Genomic DNA, 25,008 nt, shown 5'->3' with positions numbered 1-25,008 from the left:
ATGTGTGCACTGGACTGGCTTTTAGCTTCACTTGACAGTGTATATCTGCCCTACATTATTAGTGTGAGCAAGGTCTGCTTCCTAAAACCTTCCATGTTGATTTAGCTTTTTGTCTAAAAATTAAACTTTCAGTACAGACTGATACTGGAAACAACAGCTGCAATCCTGCTTGAGAAGGACAGCAGAAAATAAAGGCAATATGCCCACATGACTTTATATACTTCTAGCAGGGTTGATTTAACATTAACTTGGAATCCTTGCTTCATAATTGTTGTTAAAACAAATGTATGAAAATCATACCTCCTTGGAAACACATATGGTTTGGTTACAGTGCTGTGATTTTAGTTTCCTCAGAGTCTATATAAATTTCCCCTAAATCTGTTCAGAAGACTTTCAGTTATTCTTTGTGCACACTGAAGGCTTCCCTGCCACTAGTGCTGAGAGCAAGATAATTCTTTCCCAGTATTCCAGTCATGAGTAAAGAAGAAGAAATGAACCTGTTTTAAAAGCAAAGCAGCAGAGTAACCAAGGGTGAGTGGCAAAAGAGGAGGAGTATTTTCTAAAACTCAAAACCATGAAATGAATATATTTTACAATCTTTTCTTTATGCTTCAGGCTGTACAACAGGGCACCATTGCTGTAGGCTGTGAAGAAAGTGTCATTAACATTTGTGAACAGTGCAGCAGCAGCAGCATGAGCCCAGGGCAGCACCCATGCAGTCTACAGGATCTGAAAAGTAAGCCCAGACCACACATAAAGTGAAGAACATCAAAATGATACAAGACTCAAACTTTTGCTATTTTTTGTACCAACTGATATCACATTAACCTTCTTAAAGTTTGCTTTTGAACACAATAGAGACAGAGGCAGCCTTTGGTTCTGGGGGTGGGAAGCAAGGCAGGTGCATGTGTATAAACAGCATGAAACTGTTCTGTGGCTACTCTGTTTAGTATGGGTCATATAGGTCTAGCAACAAAGAACTAATAAGTCTCCTGATCTTTTCCACTAGATGAAATCTACACTCCAGCTGCCACTGTGCTGCGTCTGTCTCTGTGCCTTTGGCAGATTTCAATTTGATAGCTTCCCTGCAGCTCCCAGGAACCACTTCATTAGTGTCTGCTGCAACCTCTAGGTCATCTGCTGGGCCACTTCTGCTGTGTTCTGAAGAGATCTGACCTCCAGGCAGTATTCAAAAAGGAACTGAATAAACCAGATACACCAAGTTCAGCCCTGATGCTCTGCTGGCTGGCCAATATACCCAGAACTTGGCAACCGACAATGGCAGGTTTAAGTACAAACAGCAAAAATTTTCAGTTTTGTAGCAGAATCAAAAAATTATTTCCCAAATTTCTTCTGTGAAAGAAGAAAATGGCCTCATTACACTCATTACACCATTTGCACAGTTGTCCAGTAATAATGACTTACCTATACATGGAGATTAATGTGAAGGATAGCAGGCTATCAGTTCAGAGGTCAGTACTGAGTCATGATAATCCTCCCATGTGGGAGCTCTTAGAGGTGTTTCATGTGAGATGAACTGAGAGCAGATACTCAGAGTTGTCTTATTTTGGAACAATAGCTCCCATACCACGAGCACCTTGGGAATAGTTACTTTGAGTCCACTTTCCACTGCAGCTTTAGATAAAAATATCCTGTGCTTCCAGCTGGTATGCTGTAGAGCATTGAGGCAGTAATTTAACCACCTTTTGGTTACACTCCCTGTTTCTCTACAGAATAGGCTTCTAAAATGTACAGGGAAAAGGAAATAAAGACTTTTACTAGTTCCTCTGGGAATATCCAGATTTGTGTCAACCCTTCATGGCTACATACTATAAATAATTCATTACTCACACAAACAGGCAAGAGTGCTCCCAAATCTTATTAACCTGATGTTTCTTAATGCCTTTTTTTTGAAACCTGTTTTGAAACCTGTTTCATAGAAAATATTACAGCTATATTTATATTTAGCCCTACATATGTGTACATCTTTCAGATTAAACATAGAATACTTCTACAGTTTTTTAATTTCCCATGGGATTTGAGCTTCCTCTCTCTGATTTCTTATTAACAGATTGGTCACAGAGGTCCCAATTTAAGACTATGAGTAAGATATATTTAGATTCTCTGCCCTAAATCCATTGATTATAATACAAAGTTTTTAATTTTTTCTATCAAAATACTCTACCAACTACAAACATTTCTTTCAAAATGCTTGTTTAAAGAAATCGAGAAATGAGCAGAGGATGACTAGAGAGCACCCTGAGGGTAACACAAGACCCCTCTGTCTCTGCAACAGAGAATGAAAATTGAGATATGCTCATACAGACTTTAGGAGGTTTGAAATGGGCATAGAAATTCCAGGAAAACAGGATCTTTTAAGAAACTGTTAAGTTGCCCCTAAGCTGGGCCATTCAAATAACGGTTATTCACACTTCTCTTATAATGTTTTTATCTGCAGCCAAGGATATCAAAGGATTAATAAAATTTATAGGAGTTTGGGATAAAATTATGAAAATAACAGTTAACAGAGACCTTATCTGAAGTTTGAGTACTGTATTCAGAGGTTAGGTTAATTTTTAGTGGAAATATAATTTCAATCAGAAGTCAGATTTGGTTTGTACCACATTCCAAAGATGGGCTTTCCCTAAAACTACTCAGGTAGAAGTGAAAGGAAAAAGGTGAACATCCTTAATTTTTCACTGTGCTATCCAGTTTCCTCCAAGCTAATAACAGGCTTCTGTGCAGTCTAATTGTCTTGGGCTTGTTTTGTTGGAATGTTTGTTTTAAAATAAAGAACAGGAGTGAGACAGAAATTAGCAAGTAATAAACTCAAAAATCTGCCTGTGTTGTGCTTCATTTTCCCCACTGTTAGCCTGAAGCCCTATGGGAAAGGTGAAACAAACAGCTGTCCTGGCTGCAGTACAAGCAGAATCTCCTCCTACACAGCCAACTGCAAGCATAGGGAGATTAAGAATCTATCACAAATACCCTGGGCTGGCAGCCCTGTGAATTTAAAGTGCTAAAATGAAGGGGCCATTTGACAGCAGTTACAGATCTCTTCAGTAACTGACCCCTCAGTAGCTGTGAATTTCTACATAAAACGCTGTGAGCTATGAACAACCAAAACACTTCTTCCCCCCTGTAATTCACATCATTCTCCCTGTGGAAACTGGTGGTAAGCTGCATCCTCAGTGAAGTCTGTCTGTATAGTCAATGTGTGATGCAATAAACAGTGTGACAAGAATACAGACTGTGTCCAAATGGGAAGCCCCTATTGCAATAATTGGCTGTGTTAACACAAACACCCATAAATCTGTTTACTCTTTTACACATCTGCTTTGCTCAGAAGCTGCTTTATGTGCCATACAACCATTTTCACAGAGATACAAACCTCATAAAGAAGTCAGGCTTCATGCAGCAGCATCTTATATTTAATAGAGAGCTATTTTTCATACATACCTACGGATGCTGGCATTTCTCCCCACTGCAGAACAGTCTCCTTTGTGAAATGCCCATATATATCAATGTAGATGCCTTCATCTTCGTAGGTGAGCAGGAGCTCCATGCCACTGGTGTTTGGGAGGATGATAATGGCATGGGGGCGGATCGTCCCCTGGATCTGGAATCGTATTTTACTGAGATTTATATCAGAACACAGACTGCAATTTCAGTGATGACATCAATCTAACTAGCTTGGCAGAGCAATAAAAAGAACTAGCTCATGGCTCATGGAAAGTGAAAGAAATGCCTGTTCTCAGAGGCTGTATAGTTTGCTAGTAAGCCTCTGAAACAGACTTTCTCTCCTTCTCGCCCCTTTGAATATGACAGCAGGTTTGCAAATAAATCAGTGTTCAACAGTTCACACTAAATTTACCAGTGTTAATTGGTTTCAAGAAGCCATGGAGCCATTGAGACACAATAATATTTACTTAGTCCCTCACAAAATACTTGTTTTATATAAATAGGAGAAAGGTGAAATAAATTCGAATTCACAACTTTTTCAGAAGATGAAGGACAGAAACTTCCACATTCCAGGAGATCAGTGCTTTCACTTTCCATGATATTTCCCTTTCCCCACTCACAAGTTAAAACCCTGCAAATTTAATTGTATTTATCTTGCTGTAAAAAGTTCCCTGGACCTTTTCACTCTGTCTTTCCCTTCCCAGATCCTTCACTACAAACAGCTGCCCATTTGACAGCTGTTGGGCACACCTCTGCATGCCACAGGAACAGTGCATTTCACTCACACGAATCTCTCCCAGAAGCCAACATATCCCAAGCAACAAAAAAACCAAAACCAAAGGTGAAGTATACAACCATGAAGGTGGGGTTTCATGAAAGCATTTTTGGAAGAAAATGAGGACAGCCTTAAAAAAAACAAAGCACTTCCTTGTTTAAAGTGCTACTCAAAACAGGATGTTACATAGTAAATCAAATCACCACAATTAATATTTTTATAGGAAGCATATGACTGGAGCTTTACATCATTCTCACAGGCCAGCCACACACAAGTCTTTTAGATTTTTTCCCCTCAAGCACAGACATTATTGCACACTGTAAGGGCACAACAAACAGTAAAAGAAGCACTGAAGCTGTACTTGCCCAGCTGAATACACTCAGGCCACCCACTTGACTCCGTGCCTCGGCAAGAACTATCCGTAACACTAGAACGGGGATCCAGAGCCGCAGAGCAATTTTAATGCGCCGCCTCGGGACCCGCATGAGCGACCGCAGCAGGTAAGAGATGCAGAAAGAGCTGGGCAACCAGGAAAAGAGGCTACCAGAAAGCAAGAGTATCTCAAGTCAGCCTGTTACAGTCTGGGCTAGTGCCACCACAATGCTCCTGGAGGTAAGTATCCGGTTCTAGCTCTTTTGAAATAATAGAGTATCAAAAAAGATAGAGCTGCTGTAGCAGCTGATTTATTTCAGGTCTAAGACTCTGAAAGGAAAATATATTTTTAGTCCGTGCTAACTTGTGGCTGAAGAGCTCACACAAATGCAGTCAGTCCCAGGTGCCCCACATATTCAGGGCAGTCACCTGGGAAATCTCTCTCATCAGGTACCTAATTGTATTTGCAGCCAGTTGAAAAAGTAAAGCCTCTAAGAAAGTTCACTTTTTTCTTTGCCTTTCTTCTCTTGGGCAATTATGCTAATGATCCTTTTGACAAGTCACTGCTCACCTTGCTCAGCAACCCACTTCCAGAAAGGCACGTGGGTACCACGCTTCAATTTACAAACTGATGGGAATTCATCACAGCTGACTAGTTAACAAAGGTACTGTCAGATTAAATAAATCCTCTAACAAGACAAATACTAAGTACCTTAAAGAACCAACACAGAAATAAACAGTACAAGCCTTTATCAGGTGATTCAACAGTTAGAACAGCTAGAAGTTATTTTTCAATTAAGAGCACCCTATACATCTAACAGCCAATGTTACACACTGTGTCCATCAGGAACACAGCTCTGACAGAACGTGGAGGCTGTGGCTTGCAGGGGCAGCAGAGTGACCAAGTGGCATAGACAGGAGGAGTGGGGTTTTCATTTGGGTTGAAAACGAGGGGCTGAGAGTGGAGAAAAGTTAAAAATAGATGGATTCACAGCACAGGCTGCAACATGCAGATCTAGGATGAGATTTCTTCAGACCTGCCAAGCATAACTTTGGGACACATGGTCTGGGGATGCAAGGAGGCCATGGCACCCCCAGCCCCTGTGGAGCACTGTTGACTTCAGGGAGGGTTCAAGTGTGCACAGAAGTTTCTCTGCCAGGGGCCTCCCATCAGATTGGAGCCAGTCTGGAACCTGCCAGTTTGCTGAACCTAAGCCCCCAAGATTCTCTGGCTTTTGGGACTCACAGCTTTGAAAAGAATAGCTAAAAAATAGGCAAACAAACAAAAGTCCAAAAATAGTAACACCATAGCATGGATTTCATATTGGACAGCCCCATGCCAGCCATTCACTTCTGCAGGGCAATTTGCCGTAATCTGACCTGAAGCAGCATTTAGTGCTCTCCATCACCTCAAACAGAAACACAATGCAAAATGTACACATACCCCTGAAATCAACATCTTCATGCTAACTTACTGACAATCTAATGAGAAAGTCCCAAGGAAAATGTAAAAACTTCTTCTGAATTTACAGAGTGGTTTCATGGGCAACTGAATGGCAAGCAGATCAGCAAATTTATTTAGTCTGAAGTTGGTTTCTGCTGTCTGCACAGTGGCAGATTGTAAAAGTCACCTAAATTCATGTAGATATTATTGTGTCTTTGACTGTTTAAGTCCTAAATTTCCAGGATAAATAAATTCAAAATAGTACTGTCCATACAATAGGCTTTCTGATTAAACCACTAAAACTGATATTCTAAATGCGATAAAAGCATTTAAACAGGACTTCAGTGTTATAAAACTATATGAAAAGTGGTTTGCATTAGCTGCCACTAATCATTCTTTTGAAAAACAGTACAACTCTTAACCTGATCATCATCAATACACAACTCAAAGAACAAAGGCATTAATGTAGGTTTTTGGATTCTCTTACGTGTGTTGGAAGGTACAAGTCATACACAGATCCAGAGTCCACATCAATGGCATGAAATCCCACCACTGAGCCATATATGACCTTTAGTCTTTGCCCATTTTCAACAGTCAGGTCAACTGACAGTGGTTTGTGATGAAGTGAGGTAAAGGACTGGAAAAAAGAAAAATGCAGTATGTAGCACAATAAAACTGTTGGTTTGCAGAACTACATTTAGGATCCTAAGAATTCTCAAAACTCAAAAGTTAGCTATTTTGGTAAAATAGTAGGTTACATTTAAGGAGCTAAGTATCCATCATCCACTGAGTTGCATGGACAGTTGGATAATTCATTTGTGGTTTGTAAAAGGAATCAAGATTCTAGAAATGGACTAGGCAAAAAGTAGGCTGACTACCACTGTGTTTAATTTCATCCCCTTTTGAGGGAAATCAACATCAACTTTGTCAATTCAAATGCACATTTTGGCACAGCACCTGCTGAGTTTGGCTGGGGTAGAGAGAAACAAGTTATTCATATCTAACACTCATGACTGTGACAGTTTCATGTTTGCCATCTCCAGAGTACATCAAAGGCACTACATTTTCTTTACAAGAATACTCAGTTTATCTTTAGCTAGAATAAATGTTATACACAACAACAAAAACAAAAGCAGAGCACAGATGAGAGACAGTGAGAGACATTGACACATCTGAACCAAAGTGATGTTTCACTTACCTTAAAAGCCATGAATTTGTGATAAGGCTTTGGAGCCCAAGCATAAACCTCCACTGAGTTTTTCAAAGCAATTACAAGGAATTTGATTCTCTCATATCTTACTGTAATACAAGAAGAACAATTCCTTAGGAACCAGACAGATGCTTAAATCAAAGACCATCTCATCACATGAAATAATTTCAATGGATGACTTGTAGAGGTAGACGTTATCCAGCATGGGAGACTAATGCATTCTGGACATCAATGTTTAATATCACCAGTGACTATACCTTGACTGGAAACCTACAATTCATTTATTTTCAGTAAAGCCAAATGACTGTTACCAACATTTATATATCCCTTTTCATATAGTGATGAAAAAAAAAATCTCACTATTCAGAGAAAAAGGTCTTGACCCTACAGCTAAATCAACCTCTTGATTTTTTAAGTATGAACACACTCCAGCACTACTGTTATGAATAAGCTACTATTGGAGGACTGGTGGTTGTTGGCTGAACAATTTTGTCAGACTTGGCAGGATGAATTTTCATGTCACTGCTCATCTGTGGGTTAAATCCCCAGGTGCTGTGTGGGTGAAGGACTCCCATCTTTCTGAGATGAGTAAGCATTTAAGAGATGAGCAATTTCTCCAAGACAATTAAGGTCATGCTGGGCCCATTGAGAATAAATGAAGAATCATGCCTTGAAAATTAAGATTTCTTTGTGCATTGTGTTTTCACAATGGAAAACACGATTCTATCTCACATAGGCAGAGAACAAGAAAACTCAGCAAACTCTACCAAAATGCAGAACAGTAATTTTTTTTCTTTTCTACCTGGAAAAATAGCTATACAACCAAAGGTCAAGATACAAGATTATTCTCCAAGAGAAAAACAGCAGCAGCTGTGCTGTCAAAAACGCAGGAGTGGCTTGTCATATGTAAACACAGAAGCTCCTACCAAATGTTTGCCTAATTTTAGGATAAGTATTTTGTCGTTGTGTTTTTTAAAAATGCACCAAACCCAAGGATGAGCAATTGAAGCGGAATATGTGGGTGCTTAGCTGTAATCACAGTTAAAGTAACAACACACACCTGTTTCATATTCTGCCTTGAGTTTAACCCCTGCCACTTCTAAAGCCTAAAAGCAAAACTGTCAAGCAAAGTATTAATGAGAAGCAGCCACCTCACATTTCCTGCACTCCTCTGTATCATAGCTTTGACTTCGAAGAAAGTGCCACTTTCACACCATCCTTCACCAAAGCAAAACGCGCCATATATCCACCCTCACAGTTAAATGACAGAAATTATCACAATCCTCATATTAACCTTGAAGAAAGCTGCCTGAAACCCAAGGAAAATGAGATGGTACCATTTCCAGGGTGTTTAAACAAAGGTATATTTGGGTCTTTTATTAGAGAAAGGGATGAGCTGATCTATGTAAGGTCATCCTACAAATATGATTCACTAGGACTTGAACTAGGTCCAACTTCTTAGCAGTTACCTAGCACCAGGAGGGAAGATGAGGAGGTGGAAAACATCAGTTCAATTAAAACCCTAAGTAACTACAGAAAAACAGAACCACTGACTGAGCACAGATCGTGGCTGGCACTCCCTCCTTCTAGCCATTACAGGGAACAGCCATAACATCATCTGGTAACTGCTGCAAGAAGAAATGCTGCTGAAATGACAGGGAGCAAGGCATCTGCCATGTACAACAGGGAGTCTTGAAAGAACTCATGAGATATTCACCCAATACAGTTGTGAAACAAAGCTGAAGAACGCTGCTGTCACAAGATGCAAAAGAAGGATGATTAAGCATCTCTCTAAGGAAAACCAGGAAACCCTTACCGACTTTGTAGTGCACACAGCCTTCCAGGTCACCCACGGACACCCAGCCTTGCCGCTTCTCCACCTCGGGATCGTTGCGCAAAATTTTATTTCTCAACCATGACAAGTAATAGACCCTCAACTTATTCTTCTTCCCTAGGATTTGCAAGAAGAGACAGAACACTTTAACTCCCTGAAGTAGAAACTCTCCCCCACTTACAAAAAGTTAGAGTTTTGTGACCTTGAGTACAGTGGGTCCTTGTGCCTTGCCAAGATGAGAGAACATAGCAAGGGCATGAAAGGAATGATGGGCACACACAGGGGGAACTGGCACAGGAGCAATTCTGTGGCACTGGGCACATGTGCACTTCCCTTGTGACTCAAACTTCATGCAAGATTTTCACACCTGACCAAATTCCTCCCTCAGGCCAAAGAACAGTTTTCTACAGACACAAGTGTTATCAGAAACCATCACACTAACTGTTTATCCTGGAACACAGGCATGTCCTACAATGCCCACTTTGAATAAGCTATCGATGTAGCTCCAATTAACTGTCCATCTTTATTCAAAGTAGCCATTTTTCTTCTGGAGACCTTTACACTTGAGAGTTATTTTGTCATCCTTCATCTCAATCACTCTTTTTGTTGTATTAGCTCATAAACAGCCTATGGTCAACAGCACCCTGGGACCACAGATTACTCTGAAGAGAAGGACTATGTCATGTCCCAGCAACAACAGGACCTGGCAGTATGGGACAATCAGCTGTTGGCACTGCCCACCATGATGAGTCTGGATTGGAGACAAGCTGCTACTCCCTGTTGGACCCACACCTCTGACCTCAGTATGTCTTGTGCATCCTTTGAGGCCACTCAGCCATGGGGAATAAGGCCAGAGTCCAAACTGTTTCCCAGCAGAAGTTGAAAACCTCCACTTAATGTTATTGATGCCTACACAATACAGATTCCTCTCATGTTACTGTTCATACCTCTTGTTGAACACAGGATGAGGTTATATCATGATAAAGTTAATAGAACCGCACTTAGATAGAGGCTCACCCATCACAGAAAGCAGAAAAGTGACAAACTACAGCTTGCAGAGAATCAGGCCATTTAAGGAATATTAAACACTCTGTACTTCCCACAAACCATTTTACACATTAACCAGGCAATGAATTGTCCCAAAGCCTCTCTGGAATGGGAGTATAAATGTTAAAAATTCAGCAGAGTTTTCCTATTAACAAGAATAACTGTCCTGTGATTTTCTGAAAGAGGAAATTCCTCAACCTAGTTTATAACCTAATTCTTCTTTTTAATTGCCTCCAACCCCAACGTGGGTCAGATACTTTTAGCCACTGAACCAACCTGATATAGTAATTAGCACATTGAGTCCTTCCAGAACATCCATTTGCTGGAACCGTCTCCTCGTAATCAGCGTATAAACTCTTCCTTGCCCACTTCTGTCCAGCAGCCACAATCCATTCTCTGTTCCCACCAATAAATTCACCCCTGTCAATACATGAAAAAAAAACAAAACTGCATAAGTCACCTAATGATTCAGAGGTCACTGAGTGTTCATTGTTTTGAGAACCAATTTTTTATTTAATCTCACTTAATGGAACCTGATAATTTCCCTGTTGCTCTGTGGATGACTTCCCAGAAGAAAAAGGATCTCACTATTAGAATTTTTACTCAGCAGAACAGCTCTATACCTATGGAACTTGAAGGATTAGTAGCTCTGCTGAAGTCAATGTTGATTTAAACAAAAAGGAAAATATTCTGTGAATGTGAACTTCTCAAGTGACCTTGGAAAGTACCTGTGACCAATGCAAAAATCCCAGTCCAGCACCATTACAGTAGTGACACAGGAGACCCAACTAAGTGTTCCAAGGGTCTCTATTGACTACAACAAAAATAAAAATAAAAACAACCAAAAAATTCCCCCCAAACTCTCTTTTTCCAAATACAACATTCAAATAATGGGGACACCAAACTCGTGGGAAGAAGCACTGTGTTACAAGGACGTGCAGGGTCTGTTTGAAAACAGTCTCTGGTTTGGAAAATGCCTTCAAATGCCAAATTAAGGAGTGAATCCATCTGAAATCCAACTGCTGCTAAGGAAGACAAGGCTCTATTGGGTTAGTGACATCAGAGAATGTCAGAAATTGTGTTTGGCTGGAAATATATCTATGTTTCTAATCAGCAGATTCTAAAGACACAACATAAGGTATCCTGCTGTAACAAGCATCCTCCTCCACTCTGACAAGTACCTGGTGTTCTTCAGCCTCAATGCACATTTAATTACACACCTTACCACACAGCTCTATTCTTAATTTAAAATTTTGGATTCCTACAAACCTACATTATGCAAAATCTGTGAAGCTATAAACTGGAAATCTGCATTTGCTTTGGATAAGATTCCATCTACTTCATTCACTTGCCATTCCAGGCTCAGAAAGTGAGGAGAAAAAGGCTTGGTGAGTTCCATAGAATACATCTGTTCTTCTGAAGCAGAAAGATAGTTTAAACAACTCAAGAGTTTGGGTAATGTATGACTGGGACAAGGTCTACAGCTGCTGAGAGTGACCTGATCCTGTATCTTGGTTTTACACCATGTGAAGCTGACCCTGTAAAAAGCATGTAAGTTTAAACAATGGTTCAGTGGTGTTCCATAATAACAGAATAAGCAGTGACAGCAGGAACTAAGCAAGACAAGCCTTTAGTAAGACCTGACCTGCTTTGGATCCTTGGAATATCTAACACATGTGACAGCAAAAGGTTTCGTGTTTGGATTACTTCCCCTGGGTCAGGGCTCTGTGATCAGCTGTACCCTGGCACAGCTCAGATGAGTCTCATGAGCCACAAAAGCTGCTGAAGCATTTGCAACTTTTGGCTCTCCCAAGAGCATGGTTTCTTGGGAGAAACTTGGTGCTTGATCAAAACCTTTTCTCATTCTGATGCACAAAGTCCTTTGCATCTGTATTTCATGTGGTTGGCACCTCACCCCTGGGAAGGCAGGGCCATGTAAGTGACAGAGCTATCAGCTCAGGGATCCACTCCAGCACTCTCTGCCAGGACAGCAGCAGTGCAACTGTGAAATCTGCCCAGCAGACACTGCCAGCCACCCCTGCTGTGCCTTCCCTCCACACATCTGCCCAAGGACTCCAGCTTACCCCACAGAGCAGCACAGAGGACCTCGGAGTTGAATTTCTTCTTGTATTTACGGATTTCTGGGCTGTCACTTTGTGGGCGGATATTGGTGGGATTGACATTGACAACAGAGCCCTTCCTTGCATTTTCCCTCCTGACAGGCTCAGGTTTGGCACTAGATGCTGGAATGAAAGACACACAATTGTGGAAAATGTGAATGTTTGGTTATAGCTCATATCTGAGCCACCTTGTTCATGGTAGAACAAAAGAAACTCCAGAGGGCTGAGAGAACACTCTGAGAGCTTTGTATAGCAAAAAAAAAAAAAAAATCTGGAAAATTCTTCAGGCATTCCTGAGAAAGCATGGTGGTAACACAGCAGCAGAGCACAGCAAACCACATCTGAAAGAAGGGCTGAAGCAGTACAATGAAAATTCACAGTAATGTGAAGTTCCAGTTTCAGAAGACTACTCAGAGTTTTTATTTCTAAGCAATAAGCCCTTGCCAAAAAAAAAAAAAAAAACCAAACCCCAAAAAGCAACCAAAAAAACCAACAAAAAAAAAACACCCAAAAAACCCAGGAGGAACATTTTACATTTTAATGCAAAGGCAAAGCATACTCACGAGAACTACAGGAAGGTCCTACAGGACTGGTGGGAGGGGTGATTGGCAGCAGTCTCGGATCTATGAATGATGTGAAGGATGTTGTGGAGGATGTGCTGCTCTTGGCAGGTGGGCTTTCAGCACATGGGCTCTGCAATGAGAAACAGGAGCTGCCTCAGGTGGGCAGTGCTCAGGGCACACACCCTGTGCTGCTCTGACAGAGCTGTTACCTGCCTCAAGTGACCCCTCTCCCCACAGGCCCACGCTCACACCAGTGTCAGAGCCCTCTGGGGCTGCCCTGTGCTCCCTCACATGATGCCTGGTTGGGAGAAAGCCAGGGACAATGAGCAGAGGCACACCAGAATGCCATTGCAAGGAGCAGGTGGTGTGAGTCCTCCCCTGTGCAAAAGGGGAGAAAAAACAAAGCAAGGAAAGAAAGAGAGCAGAGAAGGAGATGGGGGAGAATAAGTGGAAGAATGAAATCTGTTAGGCAGTTCAAGATTTCTTATCTTCCTCCCAGATAAAACTTTTAAAAGAAAGAAGGGATGTAGTGAAAAAACTCATTGTAAAAAGAGACAGGATAGAGGAACTTAAAAAGGCTGGAGCTCAATCCAGGCAATCTGTAATTTATCTCTTACCTTAGTCAGAGGTTTGTTTTGAGGTTCCTGGCAAGTCAGTGGCACTTGTGGCGGGTTCACAGAGGAGTCTGTAATTTGGCTTTGCTGGAGGAGATCTGGCAGGAGATAGTTCTGGTTGTTTATGCTCCAAAGGCCTTCTTGAGTGTTTGGAATTTGTTTCCCTAAAATCTGATCCTGCATGAGAACATGCAGATAAACACCACATTTAGTTTATTTCCAATGCACTCTGCAACTCCAGTTAATTGGGATGATAAATAATGAGCACATGGAGAGGAGTGCTCTCCCTTGATGCATCATTTAAAGACAAACCCTATGGCAAGATTAAAACCAAAAATTAAACACCAAAGTGTATGGCAAACATCCAAGATGACAAATCTGGGGTTTACTCCTGAAGAACTCCACAAATATTCTTCATCTACAATACCTCAGCCACAGAAAAAGAAGGAACTTCAGCCTCAGAGATACCAAGTCAAATGACTTGCTAAATGAGTTTCAGACCTGACCTTGGCTTACTGCAGACAGAAGAAGGAACTTCTTGGTTCTGGACCTGCATTTAGTTAGAAGCCCTTCACCATTAATTTTATTGTTACTTTCCATTTACTGAATTAGGAAACCTTACTCCAGAAAGAGGACATTTAGTAGAACCCAGCATCAGCATTTGCAGTATAGTGACATTTAGTTCTGCAGACCTCCTTACAGCATGCCATGGAAATACTTGTGAACTTTGTGAGGTACCACACAAACTCTTTCCTTGACAGCACTGTCTATGGAGTCAGAGGTGGGTTTCTGGGAATACATTTTATGTTTTAATTTAGATGTAAAAACTGAAACCAAAATATGCAAGTCAGTACTTGAGATTGAGGAACCAAGCCAGTATGGGGTTTTTAGTTTAGTTTTCAGTCACATTCAACTGAACAAAACCAAACCAAATCCCCATCTGAATCACTGGGGCAGTTTGGTACACCCTAACCACTTCAAAGGCTCGGGCTGATGGCACAAGGAAAGCAATGCTGGAGATGATGTGGAGACTCATGGTGGCTGTAGCTGTTGGGTGAGAAAGGGTTCAGAGGAAGGGATGGGAGGCTCCATGAGAAGGGGGGAAAAGACTAGAAGGCAGCAGAGAAATTTATGAGGTGTCAGCCATCTGCCTGCTCTCCCTGTTCTCCCTCCCACACTCTTTCCTCCAAATCCACTAAAACACATAACCTCAACTCTTTATCATCCTCCCTCATCCTCAGGGTGGGCCTCAAAGACCCCAACGTTCTCCCTTCCCTCAAGCAGCCTGGGTATCAGGAGAAAGTGGAAACACTCAGCTGGCTTTGCCACAAGAGAAATACTGGTTTATGCCCCATTTATACTTCTCTCTCCATAGCAGAGTCTTTTCTCCTTGAAGGTGGGACAAAGGCCAAGTGGAACTCCCTCCCCAGGCAGGAGGGTCACCACTCTGGTCTGAAGTTTAGAGACACCAGAGGTAAAGAAAACTCCTTTTTCTTTCTACCCTGCCACAGCTCTGGAGAAATCACCAGTTTCACAGTGATTTATTTTCCCTATCTGTGAAGCAAGAATACACTCAGTAATATCTAAAAAGAACCTTGACACCAAGTACAAGTCTTATTACTGTAATTTTTTTCTTGTTTTCAACCACAAAGAACATTGTTCTGCTTTGTCTCTCTTCATCTTTTCTGCGCTGATATTTATCACAGGGGAAAATCCACATGACTGGAAGCCTCTACTAGTAACTACAGCTGGAAGGAACCACAACATGACATATGAGAACACAAGAATTTTTGCTAAGCCAGTTGGGAGAGATAAAGTGGTTTTCCCCTGTTCTGGTAATATTTTAAGCAGTAGGAGGTAGTTCACTTTAAACTGGAATAAAAAGAAGTCAAGATTTTTTAAAAGTAGCGACAATTCACACCAACAATAATAACAGTGCTTTTTGCCCAGTGCCTTCACAAAATACCTTGACATCAGAAACTACTACAGGTCAATAAGAAGGACAAATGAAGAACTGCAATTCTGTACCTAAATGTAAGCATTTCTACAGGAAGCACAAAACCTGAAACTACACTTTTTTTTTTCAAGGCTTATAGCTATAATTTGCAATGACTGAGCAGGACTTCAGAGTGAGAATGCTCCCAAGAAGTAATGGATATGGCATTTATCATGCACATTAATGACCTGACTCTCCCTCACTGTACCCACCCCCTTACAAATGGCCAAATTACCTTCTGTTCTGCCACGGTGCTTTGGGGTTTCAGTTCAATTCCATCTGGTACCCTCGTCCTTGAGAAATCTGCAATTCTGCTGCTTAGCAGTTGCCTGGTAACAAACTCCAATTAATGAACAGAACTACTTCAGGGGGGAAAAAAAAGGGAAAAAAAAAAGGAAAAAAACTACACATAACCATGTTCAAAAGTGAACATAATTAACATTCAATAGTTACACTCAAAGGTTCTTGTACAAAAGCAAGCTGATTAGTCTGTGGATCTGCCTGAATGGGCTTGTGCCTGAGGACCACTCACACACAGCAGGAAGCTCTTCCCACCTTGACAGAGAGCATCCCTTCATCTCCCTGCACTTCATTCATCATCTTTCAGACACTGCATAGCTCAGGCAAGTCCCTCAAGCTGTCATTTGGGAAGTGCCTACTTCAAAACTTCTGTCACCTGTCATACATTCCCCTGTGGGGTGTAATTATGAGCCACCCTGCTCTCCAGAGAGAGCAGCAGCTGCTCTGCCATGTGCTGCTGTCAGGGACCTGCTGGGACAGGCTACACTGTAATTTCATCCTGTGAATCAGTCCCTGAAACATGGACCTCTCACCTTAAAAGGAAACACAGAAAGTGTTGCCCAGTGCACAGAGAGACAGAAAAAAGCTGGGGCCAAGAGTCCCCCTAGCCCAGCATCCTGTCCTCAACAGTGATCAAAAGCTGATAGCAAAAGCAAGAGTGAGAACAAGGCAAGTGTCTGTTGTGAATTCCCAGTACATCACCGCTTCCTGCACTGCCTGAGGTATCTTTGCATTTTAAACTTTTTCACCCAAGTGGAACTGCTTCAAACATGTCTTGGCCCCATTTCTGCACACTTCCACCTCAAATGATTTATTTATCCCATTTATTTATTTATACTCATGTCTTTTTTACTGCAATCCATTTAAGCCTATTACATTTTTGCCTCCTTTCCAGTAATTATAAAACTGTCTGGATTCAGCCAGTGTGAAGGATTCTGCAGTACTATGTGCCAACTGGTAGCAGACTGAAATGTATTTTTTTTCTTTTAAATGATGCCCCATGTGATAACAAAGAAGGTTTGGTGAGAAGTCTACTGATTTAAGATGGGTGTGTAGGAGTAGAGGTTTTTGTGGGATTTTTTGTTGTTTATTTTTTCGTTTTGGATTCTCTCCCCATTCTATGTGAGTGGGTAAATATTTGCATACTAAACTTAGAAGGAATGACAAGATGTGGATTAGGATCAATGGTGAATGCCAGGACCTGTTCTTATTAGGGAAGAAAACAGCAGCTGATCTTACATAATGTCAACCTCCAGCTTAGAAGAGGGAGACAGTAATTCCTAGGAAGCACACACCTGCATCCACATTGTCCAAATGCTGGTAGGAAACAGCAATCAAAGAGCAAAGAGAGGAAACTGAACTATACAAATGAGTCCCAGGATACTCAGTGTTTTAGGGGCATACTGCAGGCACTGGAGGAGGAAGCACTCCATAAAGTAGGAGAAATTAATATCAGTGGAATAGATGTGCTAAACAAAGAGGTAAGACACTGGATCCTATACATTGACACTGTTTCCTTAAAAACAAAAAAATGGAGTGTGTGAGGAAGAATTCTGGCTCATCTCACTGCAAAGAAAAACAAGACCAGAAGTTGCTTTACTGGTGAAACACAGCAGCCCTTAGTTCAGCATGCTCAGAAAGGAGCCTTCTCAGGGTGGTTACCAGGATTCAGTAGTTACCAGGATTCATCCAAGAACATAGGAAACTCCTTCTCTTGCAGATGTCCCAGGTGTAGCCCTACCGGGCCCCTCCAGGAAAGCTGGAGTGTGGACATCAGGTGCTGTGCCACAGCCCAGACAAGAACAGGAAATCACAGGTTGGTTTCAGCAGCCCACTAAAACTTGGCCCAAGGTGCTTCAGCCAGAGCCCCCTCAGAAACACTCCAGAGTGCAAGGGGCTTCAGATCCTACATGCTTTAGAGAGAAAAATACCCCCAAACCCTTCAGTTCAGCCAGAATATGCAGTTTCAACACTGGCTGCTCCTTTCAGTCAGATCACTATCCTATTTGCCATTTACTTGGCAGTGGTTGTGTGCACAGGAAGGTAGATGTGACAAAGAGCATCCTAACTGCACGTCTCCAGAGGATGGGTGGATCTCAGACACAGAGGAGATGCAAATAACAAATGCAGAGTTCCAAAGGCAGTGATACCACTCCTTCAAATCATACAGCATGCAAGGATCACAGCAATCTGACACTTACACAGCAAAGTCATTGCTACAGGGCAAATCCATATTTTTATGTAGAGTCTTTCTGAGGTCTAGGATGAATTCTACGACCTAGAGTGAATAAAACTTTTTACAGATCAGAATAAGGTGGTTTAGAAGAGGATCAGTAGGAAAACAAAGGCATTTCAGTGAAAGTCAGCTCTTTCAGGTGCACTGAATAAGCTACAAGATTTTTAACTATTTTTTCCTCATCTCAGCCTTGAAAATGAACTTCAGAAATGCAAATGAGCAGCATATGCAGGCACAAAAATTCTACCTCTTCAGAGCAGCACAAGGGAAAGGACTGATACCAGCCCAACACAATAACCTGCCAACAATGCTCCAAATCTGGGCATCTCTGCCTGACACCTGACAAAACTGCATCTGTAATTCTGTCAGAAGAGCAAGAGCCCCATCCCAGAGAGCTCTGTGGCCCTGGGATGCACTTCAAACTAAATCCTAGAAGCTGAATTAAACTGGAGTCTCTTTGCAAGAAAATCAGAAGTTTCATTCACCAATGCTAAAAAATGTTTCTGTTTGCTGTTCCTGACCCCCTGACTCCCTTCTCTTGGAGTGACAAGCTATTCTTGCTCCACTATTTCTCAGTAGAATACATATTTTACATGGCAGGTAGAACAACACAAGATGTCAGTCACAAAATCAGCAAGATAAACTGGAAAGCTACAGAGACACAGTTCAGGTGGGATCAGCTGTGGGACATGCCACAGCATCAGCTGGAAAGCACAGCAGATGCAGAATGTCAGTATTAAAAATACAGCACATTTTACAAAACCATCTCTCCTTTTCATGAACAGCCCTGGTGAAGAAATCAACTTTCCAGTGGCAATTGATTCTTCCAGAGTGAAGAGACTATGTGATCTCAAGGGTCATGTTCACCTTGTTTTCTCCACTGTAACCGGTATTTATCATGAAGGCATACAGTTTTTACAGTTTTGTTTCCCTTTCCTTTTTTCTTTCAAAAATTCCATCAAAATGTAGATCAATGTGAACTAATCCCTATAAAAGCACTACCCAGTATATCCAGTTAAAACAAGACATTTCCTCATTGTCCCAGGGCAGTAAGTCATCAAGTATATTATTACCCTGTACACATCTGATGGAGCAAACATTTACCCCCAGGAGTTCATTAAAATGCGATTAAATTGCTTAATTACAACTGACACAAATGAGTGATAGCAACTTCAAAGGAGGGGGAGTATTTAGGCATGCCAGCTTTTCCTAGGTATTTAGAATTGTGTAACGAGAATAGCATTATTAATAATAATAATAATAATCAAGCCAACCTTGTGTGGTTTGTGTCATCTTCCTCACTGCTGCTGCTGCTGCTGCCTTCATCACTTGAGGAGGAATAGTCTGCTGCTTTTAACAAGGAGTTGGCACTGTCCTTCACCTTGGCAAAGGAGCCTGGACTCTGAGCAAAGAAAACTCAGCTGAAGAGGCCATTGTTAAACAGCACCTGCTGTATTTTACTGTCCCAGCATATTCAGTTATGGTCACTTCCACCCCAAAAAAAAGCTTTACTAGGAAGCTGATCTGGTTCTGTTGGTCCATCAAGGTGGGCATCTCACACAGGAAAGTGACTTGAGCCAAAACTGGACACTGCTGAGGACCTGAGCTGGACACAAGTCAGACCTGGACTGAGAGCACTGAGCTTGAGCCAGCCTCACACACCCCTCAGGCTGACTCATGAGTGACAGCAAACTCACACACCAAAACAGAGCTGTCTGCACAGACAGACCCCTCGGTGAAAACGATGGACAAATCAAAAGTACCAGTGGTTTTAAAAGAACCTACTGCAATCTGGTCTGGATGAGAAACTTTTTCAGGCTTCTGATGCAGCTGCACGTGGTTCTGGGACAAAACATTCTCTGCCTTGGCCAGTCCTGGATTCCCTGGGGGTAAAAAGCCACAAAAGTTTCTTTTTTTAAGCATACATGCAGCAGGTGAGAGAGCAAGACAAGCACACATAGCTAGGACCCAAAGCAGACACCAGTCTCTGCTGATAAACTTCTCTTTTCTCTTTGTTGCAAAGGAAAATCTCATTGCTTGTTTCTCAATGGCTCTAGAAGCTGTAATATTACATACATAAATTGATACTGGTGCACTTTCATGCAGCAAGAGTAAGACAAGCAAACCAAACCCTTGGTAACACACTCCCATTGCACATCAGCAAGAGCTCCATGGAAAGGGAGCAAGGGAAAAGGTGAGGGCATCCTAATGCCTTCCTTCAAGCCTTCAAGGGATGCTCTGCACACAAGCCACTGTCCCCTCATCCTGCCCTGGGACACACTGGCCAGCTCAACACTTGCCTTTTTCAGCAGCTTCTCCCATGACTACCCCACTGTTACCAACAGGATTCCCTGTGAGTTAAGGGGGGAGAATTCAAGCTCACACAAATTAGGATCCACATTTGGTAATTTAGTTTTGTCACAATGGTTTCATGTCTTCATCCATTTTGCAAAGCTTTCAAAACTCACAATTCCTTACTGGTCAATAAGCAACTAAGCAACTCAGCAGAACTATTAGCTTTAAAGTATTTATAGCCCTTTCCTCCAATTCATTATCCCTGTGGGTTTGGGAAAGCAACAAACTCCATCTGAAATGCCATATGCCAGAACTAGCTGTAATTTAATGACACTTAAGAACTCAAGGAGACAGTTTAAACCACAAGGGAGGTTTTCTATTCTTTCCATTTCTGGTGAGATTTTTGTTTCTCCATGCCAAAATAGCATAGGAGTTACACATCACATGGACTCTGCAAAGTTGAGCTGGGCTGTTGCATGTTGTTCAACTCTGTTATTCAAACACAAAATGACATAAGAGCAAAAAGAAACAAAACCCAAGCAATTTAAAATGTGATTTGGATTTCTCTTGAAGAAAAGCTTCCTATTCTGTGTAGCTGGTAAAAGCAAAGCTGGCTTGATTGTGTAAGAGTAATAAATAAGCAATTTGTTCTCATTTATCAAGGGCTTTTAAATTAACAATGCAAACCTCAATATAAAAATAAATGACCTCATAAGATCACTGGGGTGGTTTCAGAACATTTTTTGCATCCACCCTGCTTTGACTTGGATTGCCCATGTTCCCAGTCTTTAGTGGCCAACCTGGATGCAAGGCCTTGTGACAACCAGAGTTCTGTGAGGGGCTGCACAAGAACTGCCCTGCAGCTGACCCACAGCAAACATCCATGGGAGTAGCAGGAGAGAAAAAAAGCTGTCCATTTCTCCACATCCCCATCTGCCAGAACCTCAGCAACCAGAATCTGTACTGCAAAACACCTCACAACCACGAGCAAGCTGCTGCATTCCTACCACTTCCTGACAGCAAAGGAGATTACTAAGTGTACTTTGCCTAAATCAGATGGTTTTATCTTCCTTTTAACTTCTAATGCCCTTTTTTTTTCAATTCCACTATCTTTCTGCACATAAAAGAATACTGGAGAAATATTTCATAATGTGCTGTAGAGAGAGATTTATGCTTTATGTTCCTTTTGCCAGTACATTATTAGAGTGCAGAAATATTAGGGTACATCAACTGCTCAAGTTTATCATCTTATCAGTGGGCAGTGCAAAGAGCAGAATTGGCCAATGAGTGAGTATCAGTATTGAATTACATCTGTATTTCTGGAATGTTGGCTCTGCTGAGTTTCAGTTGTGTCACTAACTGCAACAGAAATTTTTTCCAATTCTTAATTGAGGCAATTCAAATTTTCCATATGAAAATATATTCACAGCCACTTTTCTAACTCGAAAGAGGAAGTAAATATATTTTAGGGACATGGGACCATAAAATCCAGAGGGCTTTCAAAAGCCTCTCACCAGAGGATGTGATTAAAAGGACATATCCCATTTGCAATGCAGAACTTGACATCCTGCAGAAGACATTTTATGTGACAGGAGTTCAGCACATTCTGACTGATGGATCTTTGACTTAGGAATCACCTGAGGTTGACCAGCTGCTCTGATGAGATCCCATCTCCCACTGCTTGGTGCCAGGAGTGCTGCTGCTACTGTTCAGCTTCAGAGCATGTCCCCCAGGGGATGACTGATGAGTGTTACTGAGCAGAAAGACAAAAAGCAGATGAGACTCTCGTGTGCTGGAACAGAGACTGGAACAGAGCTCCTGCTGTTACAGTACAAGGTCATACTCTGGATAACTAAACTTCATTGCTGCTCCAAGCAGGGCCACCCAGGAGTGAGAGGAGATGATGGAGGGGACAGTTTCCTCTGGGCAGTCATCCTGGGAGACTACAGAGATTTCCAAGTCATTACAAAATATCCTACATTACATCTCCTTTGGAATCTTCAGAGGCAAATGTCAGTCCTGATTCCAAAATCTCATGGCTTTACAACTCAAGAGAACTGCTCCACTACCTTCCTAGAAGATACATCAGCAGCCACTTATCAGTGGAGAAAGAAATGCATTGGACAGTAAAATAAACTGCCAAGCCAGTGACTCAACCAGAAACCCAGTCCCAGAAGTCACTCATTTGTGACACTGACAATTACTTATATATTTCTTTTCTGCTCTGCCTCCTGTAATTCCCAAGTGGGGAACATTTAGGGCTTGATTTCACTTGAAAGTTATTTCAGAAGATGTTTCTGACTCTGACTCATCAGAAATTCTGCACATCACTTTGTTATTTCAGCTAAATCTACTTCACTTTCCAGTCTCTCCAACCCATTCTGTTCCCTGATTAGACATCCAGTGGGGGCTGCCCTTTACTGCTGAGCTCTAGACATCCTCGGTCTTTTCTCCTGGGATATGAAAAAAGTACACCAGCCTTAAAGGCAGACTGCCAAAAATGTCACAATACATCTACAAGCTCCCTGCTCAAGCTACTATCAGGCAAAACAAGCAGCACAAGCTGTAATTAAAAGTGCCTGTACAAGGAGTTGAGGTCAGACCCCCCTCACCAAAGCACCCAGACACCTGACTGTCCTTTGAAACCAATGCCACTGAGGTAGAGCATCTGCCAGACACTTCCGTTTTCCTACTGACAATAAAGCAGCATTAAAAAATTACTTTAAGCATAGAACACAGTATAAGCACAGTGCATGTCTATAAAATATACAGTGAAAATTTAGTTTAGAATAAGCATAAAACACTTTAGAGCTTACCTTGAAAGGCATCTCTGATGGCCAGGCTGATCTCTGCTGTAAAATTTTGAGGTTGTCCTTTCTGGAACCTTGAGGATTTAATCAAACATTTCAAGGTTGCTATTGATATTTTAATAAATAAACCAAGTCAATAAACCTTGATAATGCTTATCCTGTATCAATGAAAAAATAAGACTGACCAACAGAAATAAACAATAGTTCAGTGGAACCTGTGGGGAGGTATTCCATGATATCAGCACTGGAAGCTGCAAGTCAGCAGCAGGTGCTTCCAGTTTGCTCTCAGCCAGTGCAGTCTATCAGGGTGCAGACAGAAAGAGGTCTGCACCTTTCCTCAGAGTCAGTATCATTCCTGGTCAATATTTAAAGCAGACAGTGAAAGGCACCTGCAGTCACTGAATGCAGCTTTCCCCAGCTGGTGGATTACCTCATGTTGTTACCACAGGCTGGGGAATGAGACACACACACACACCCCAACTGCAAAGTAATAAAATAAATACACACATGGGCATATGACTTCCTGTCAAATAGTCTTGGACTTGTTCTTAGAAATTCTGTTAGAAAGAGAAACACACCATCACCTCAATTACACAAACTAACAAGCTTTTCCACAACAAGCCAGACCTTTTCACCAAACAGGCTGCTACAAATACCTGGTCTAACAAAAGAGGTGTGTCTGCAATCACAGATCCTGCAGATATTATATGTGTGCAGATATCATACACTGTGTTGATTTGGCATGGCCTGGTTTTTGATAGCAGGGGGAACACAGAAGTGGCTTCCGTGAGGAGCGGCTGGAAGCTCCCACATGTCTGACAGAGCTGATCCTGATGGCTCTGGAGATGGACACACTGCTGGTCCAATTAGAGATGTCGGTAACCCCTCTGTGGTGACATATTTAAGAAGAAAATCCAAACAGCACTGGCAGTTTTTCCCCAGAGCTGGTGAGGTGCCCCTCCCAGGGCCATCCCAGCACAGCCCCGGTGTTGTGTGATCTGTGCCGCCACAGCCGTCGCCATCTCGGTGAGGCCTGCAGCGAGCCCAGCCTGCACGGCCGCCCCAGCCAGCCCCGGTGAGGGCAGGAGGGCAGGGCCGGCAGCAGCTTCTCCTGCCCGGGGCCCTCACCAAGAGAGGCCTCAAACAGCGCCAGGGCTGCCATTGCCCACACAATGGCAGCAGGGCTGCCTCGCCAGCTGTGAAAACATGGCGGGTGAACCTAAACCTAAACCTGACACTGAACCTCTCAGTGCTGCGGCGTCCTGTAGGAATCTTTAAGTTGGTCGAACTTGTTGGCAATGGTACCTATGGGCAGCAGTTTTACTTCTAGTCAGAGAAGAGGAGGAAGTGAGGACAACATGGTGGCACCAAGGTCAATGGAAAAAAAAGAGGGGGAGGAGGTGCTCCAAGCACCACACACGAGATCTCTCTGCAGGCCATGGTGAGGAGCATGGTGAAACAAACTGTCCCCCTGTAATGCATTAAGTCCACAGGGGGATGCAGAGATCCACTCACAGCCCATGGGAAAAGTGCTCACACCACAGTGGGTGGGTGCCAGAGAAAGCTGTGACCCAGTGAGGGACCTGAATGGAGAGAGAGGGCCCCTGCTTCTAGAGACAGAGGGCCCTTGCTTCCAAACTAGAGCATCCTGTCCTTAGAGGATGGCACCCTGTGGAGGGGTGAGCCATGCCACATCCCTCCCATGTTTACCTGTGGGAGGGACCCCACAGCACAGCAGAGGAAAGACTCCTCTCCCTGAGCAAACAGAAGATCTCGAGTGATGAACTGACCAAATCCCCACACCCTGTCTCCCTGCACTGTTGATGGGAAGGGGGGGGCTGAGGGGAAATAAGGTGTTTTAAAGGCTTATTTTACTTCTCATTATCCTCCTCTGACTCTGTTAATAATAAATTTACTTTATACCTTTAAA

General features: G+C 42.3%; 1 protein-coding gene across 7 annotated transcripts in view; it reads right to left on the bottom strand.

Moving 5' to 3' along the window:
* Positions 1 to 25,008, bottom strand: part of NRK (Nik related kinase) — a 97,479-nt gene that overhangs the window by 5,629 nt on the left and 66,842 nt on the right. For all 7 annotated transcript variants that reach the window (XM_064712538.1, XM_064712532.1, XM_064712535.1 and 4 more), the window contains 13 exons: positions 23,085 to 23,152; positions 21,906 to 22,021; positions 19,759 to 19,856; positions 19,248 to 19,375; positions 15,673 to 15,766; positions 13,445 to 13,618; positions 12,828 to 12,957; positions 12,229 to 12,387; positions 10,421 to 10,564; positions 9,080 to 9,214; positions 7,252 to 7,352; positions 6,541 to 6,690; positions 3,460 to 3,619 (listed from right to left, as the gene is read on the bottom strand). In XM_064712538.1, the coding sequence (XP_064568608.1) occupies positions 3,460 to 3,619; positions 6,541 to 6,690; positions 7,252 to 7,352; positions 9,080 to 9,214; positions 10,421 to 10,564; positions 12,229 to 12,387; positions 12,828 to 12,957; positions 13,445 to 13,618; positions 15,673 to 15,766; positions 19,248 to 19,375; positions 19,759 to 19,856; positions 21,906 to 22,021; positions 23,085 to 23,152 (1,657 nt within the window). The remainder of the gene's footprint in view (positions 1 to 3,459; positions 3,620 to 6,540; positions 6,691 to 7,251; positions 7,353 to 9,079; positions 9,215 to 10,420; positions 10,565 to 12,228; positions 12,388 to 12,827; positions 12,958 to 13,444; positions 13,619 to 15,672; positions 15,767 to 19,247; positions 19,376 to 19,758; positions 19,857 to 21,905; positions 22,022 to 23,084; positions 23,153 to 25,008) is intronic.

Source organism: Zonotrichia leucophrys, chromosome 4A (assembly GCF_028769735.1).
Source record: "Zonotrichia leucophrys gambelii isolate GWCS_2022_RI chromosome 4A, RI_Zleu_2.0, whole genome shotgun sequence".
NCBI classification, from domain to species: Eukaryota; Metazoa; Chordata; class Aves; order Passeriformes; family Passerellidae; genus Zonotrichia; species Zonotrichia leucophrys.
This window is presented reverse-complemented; position numbering and strand designations above follow the sequence as displayed.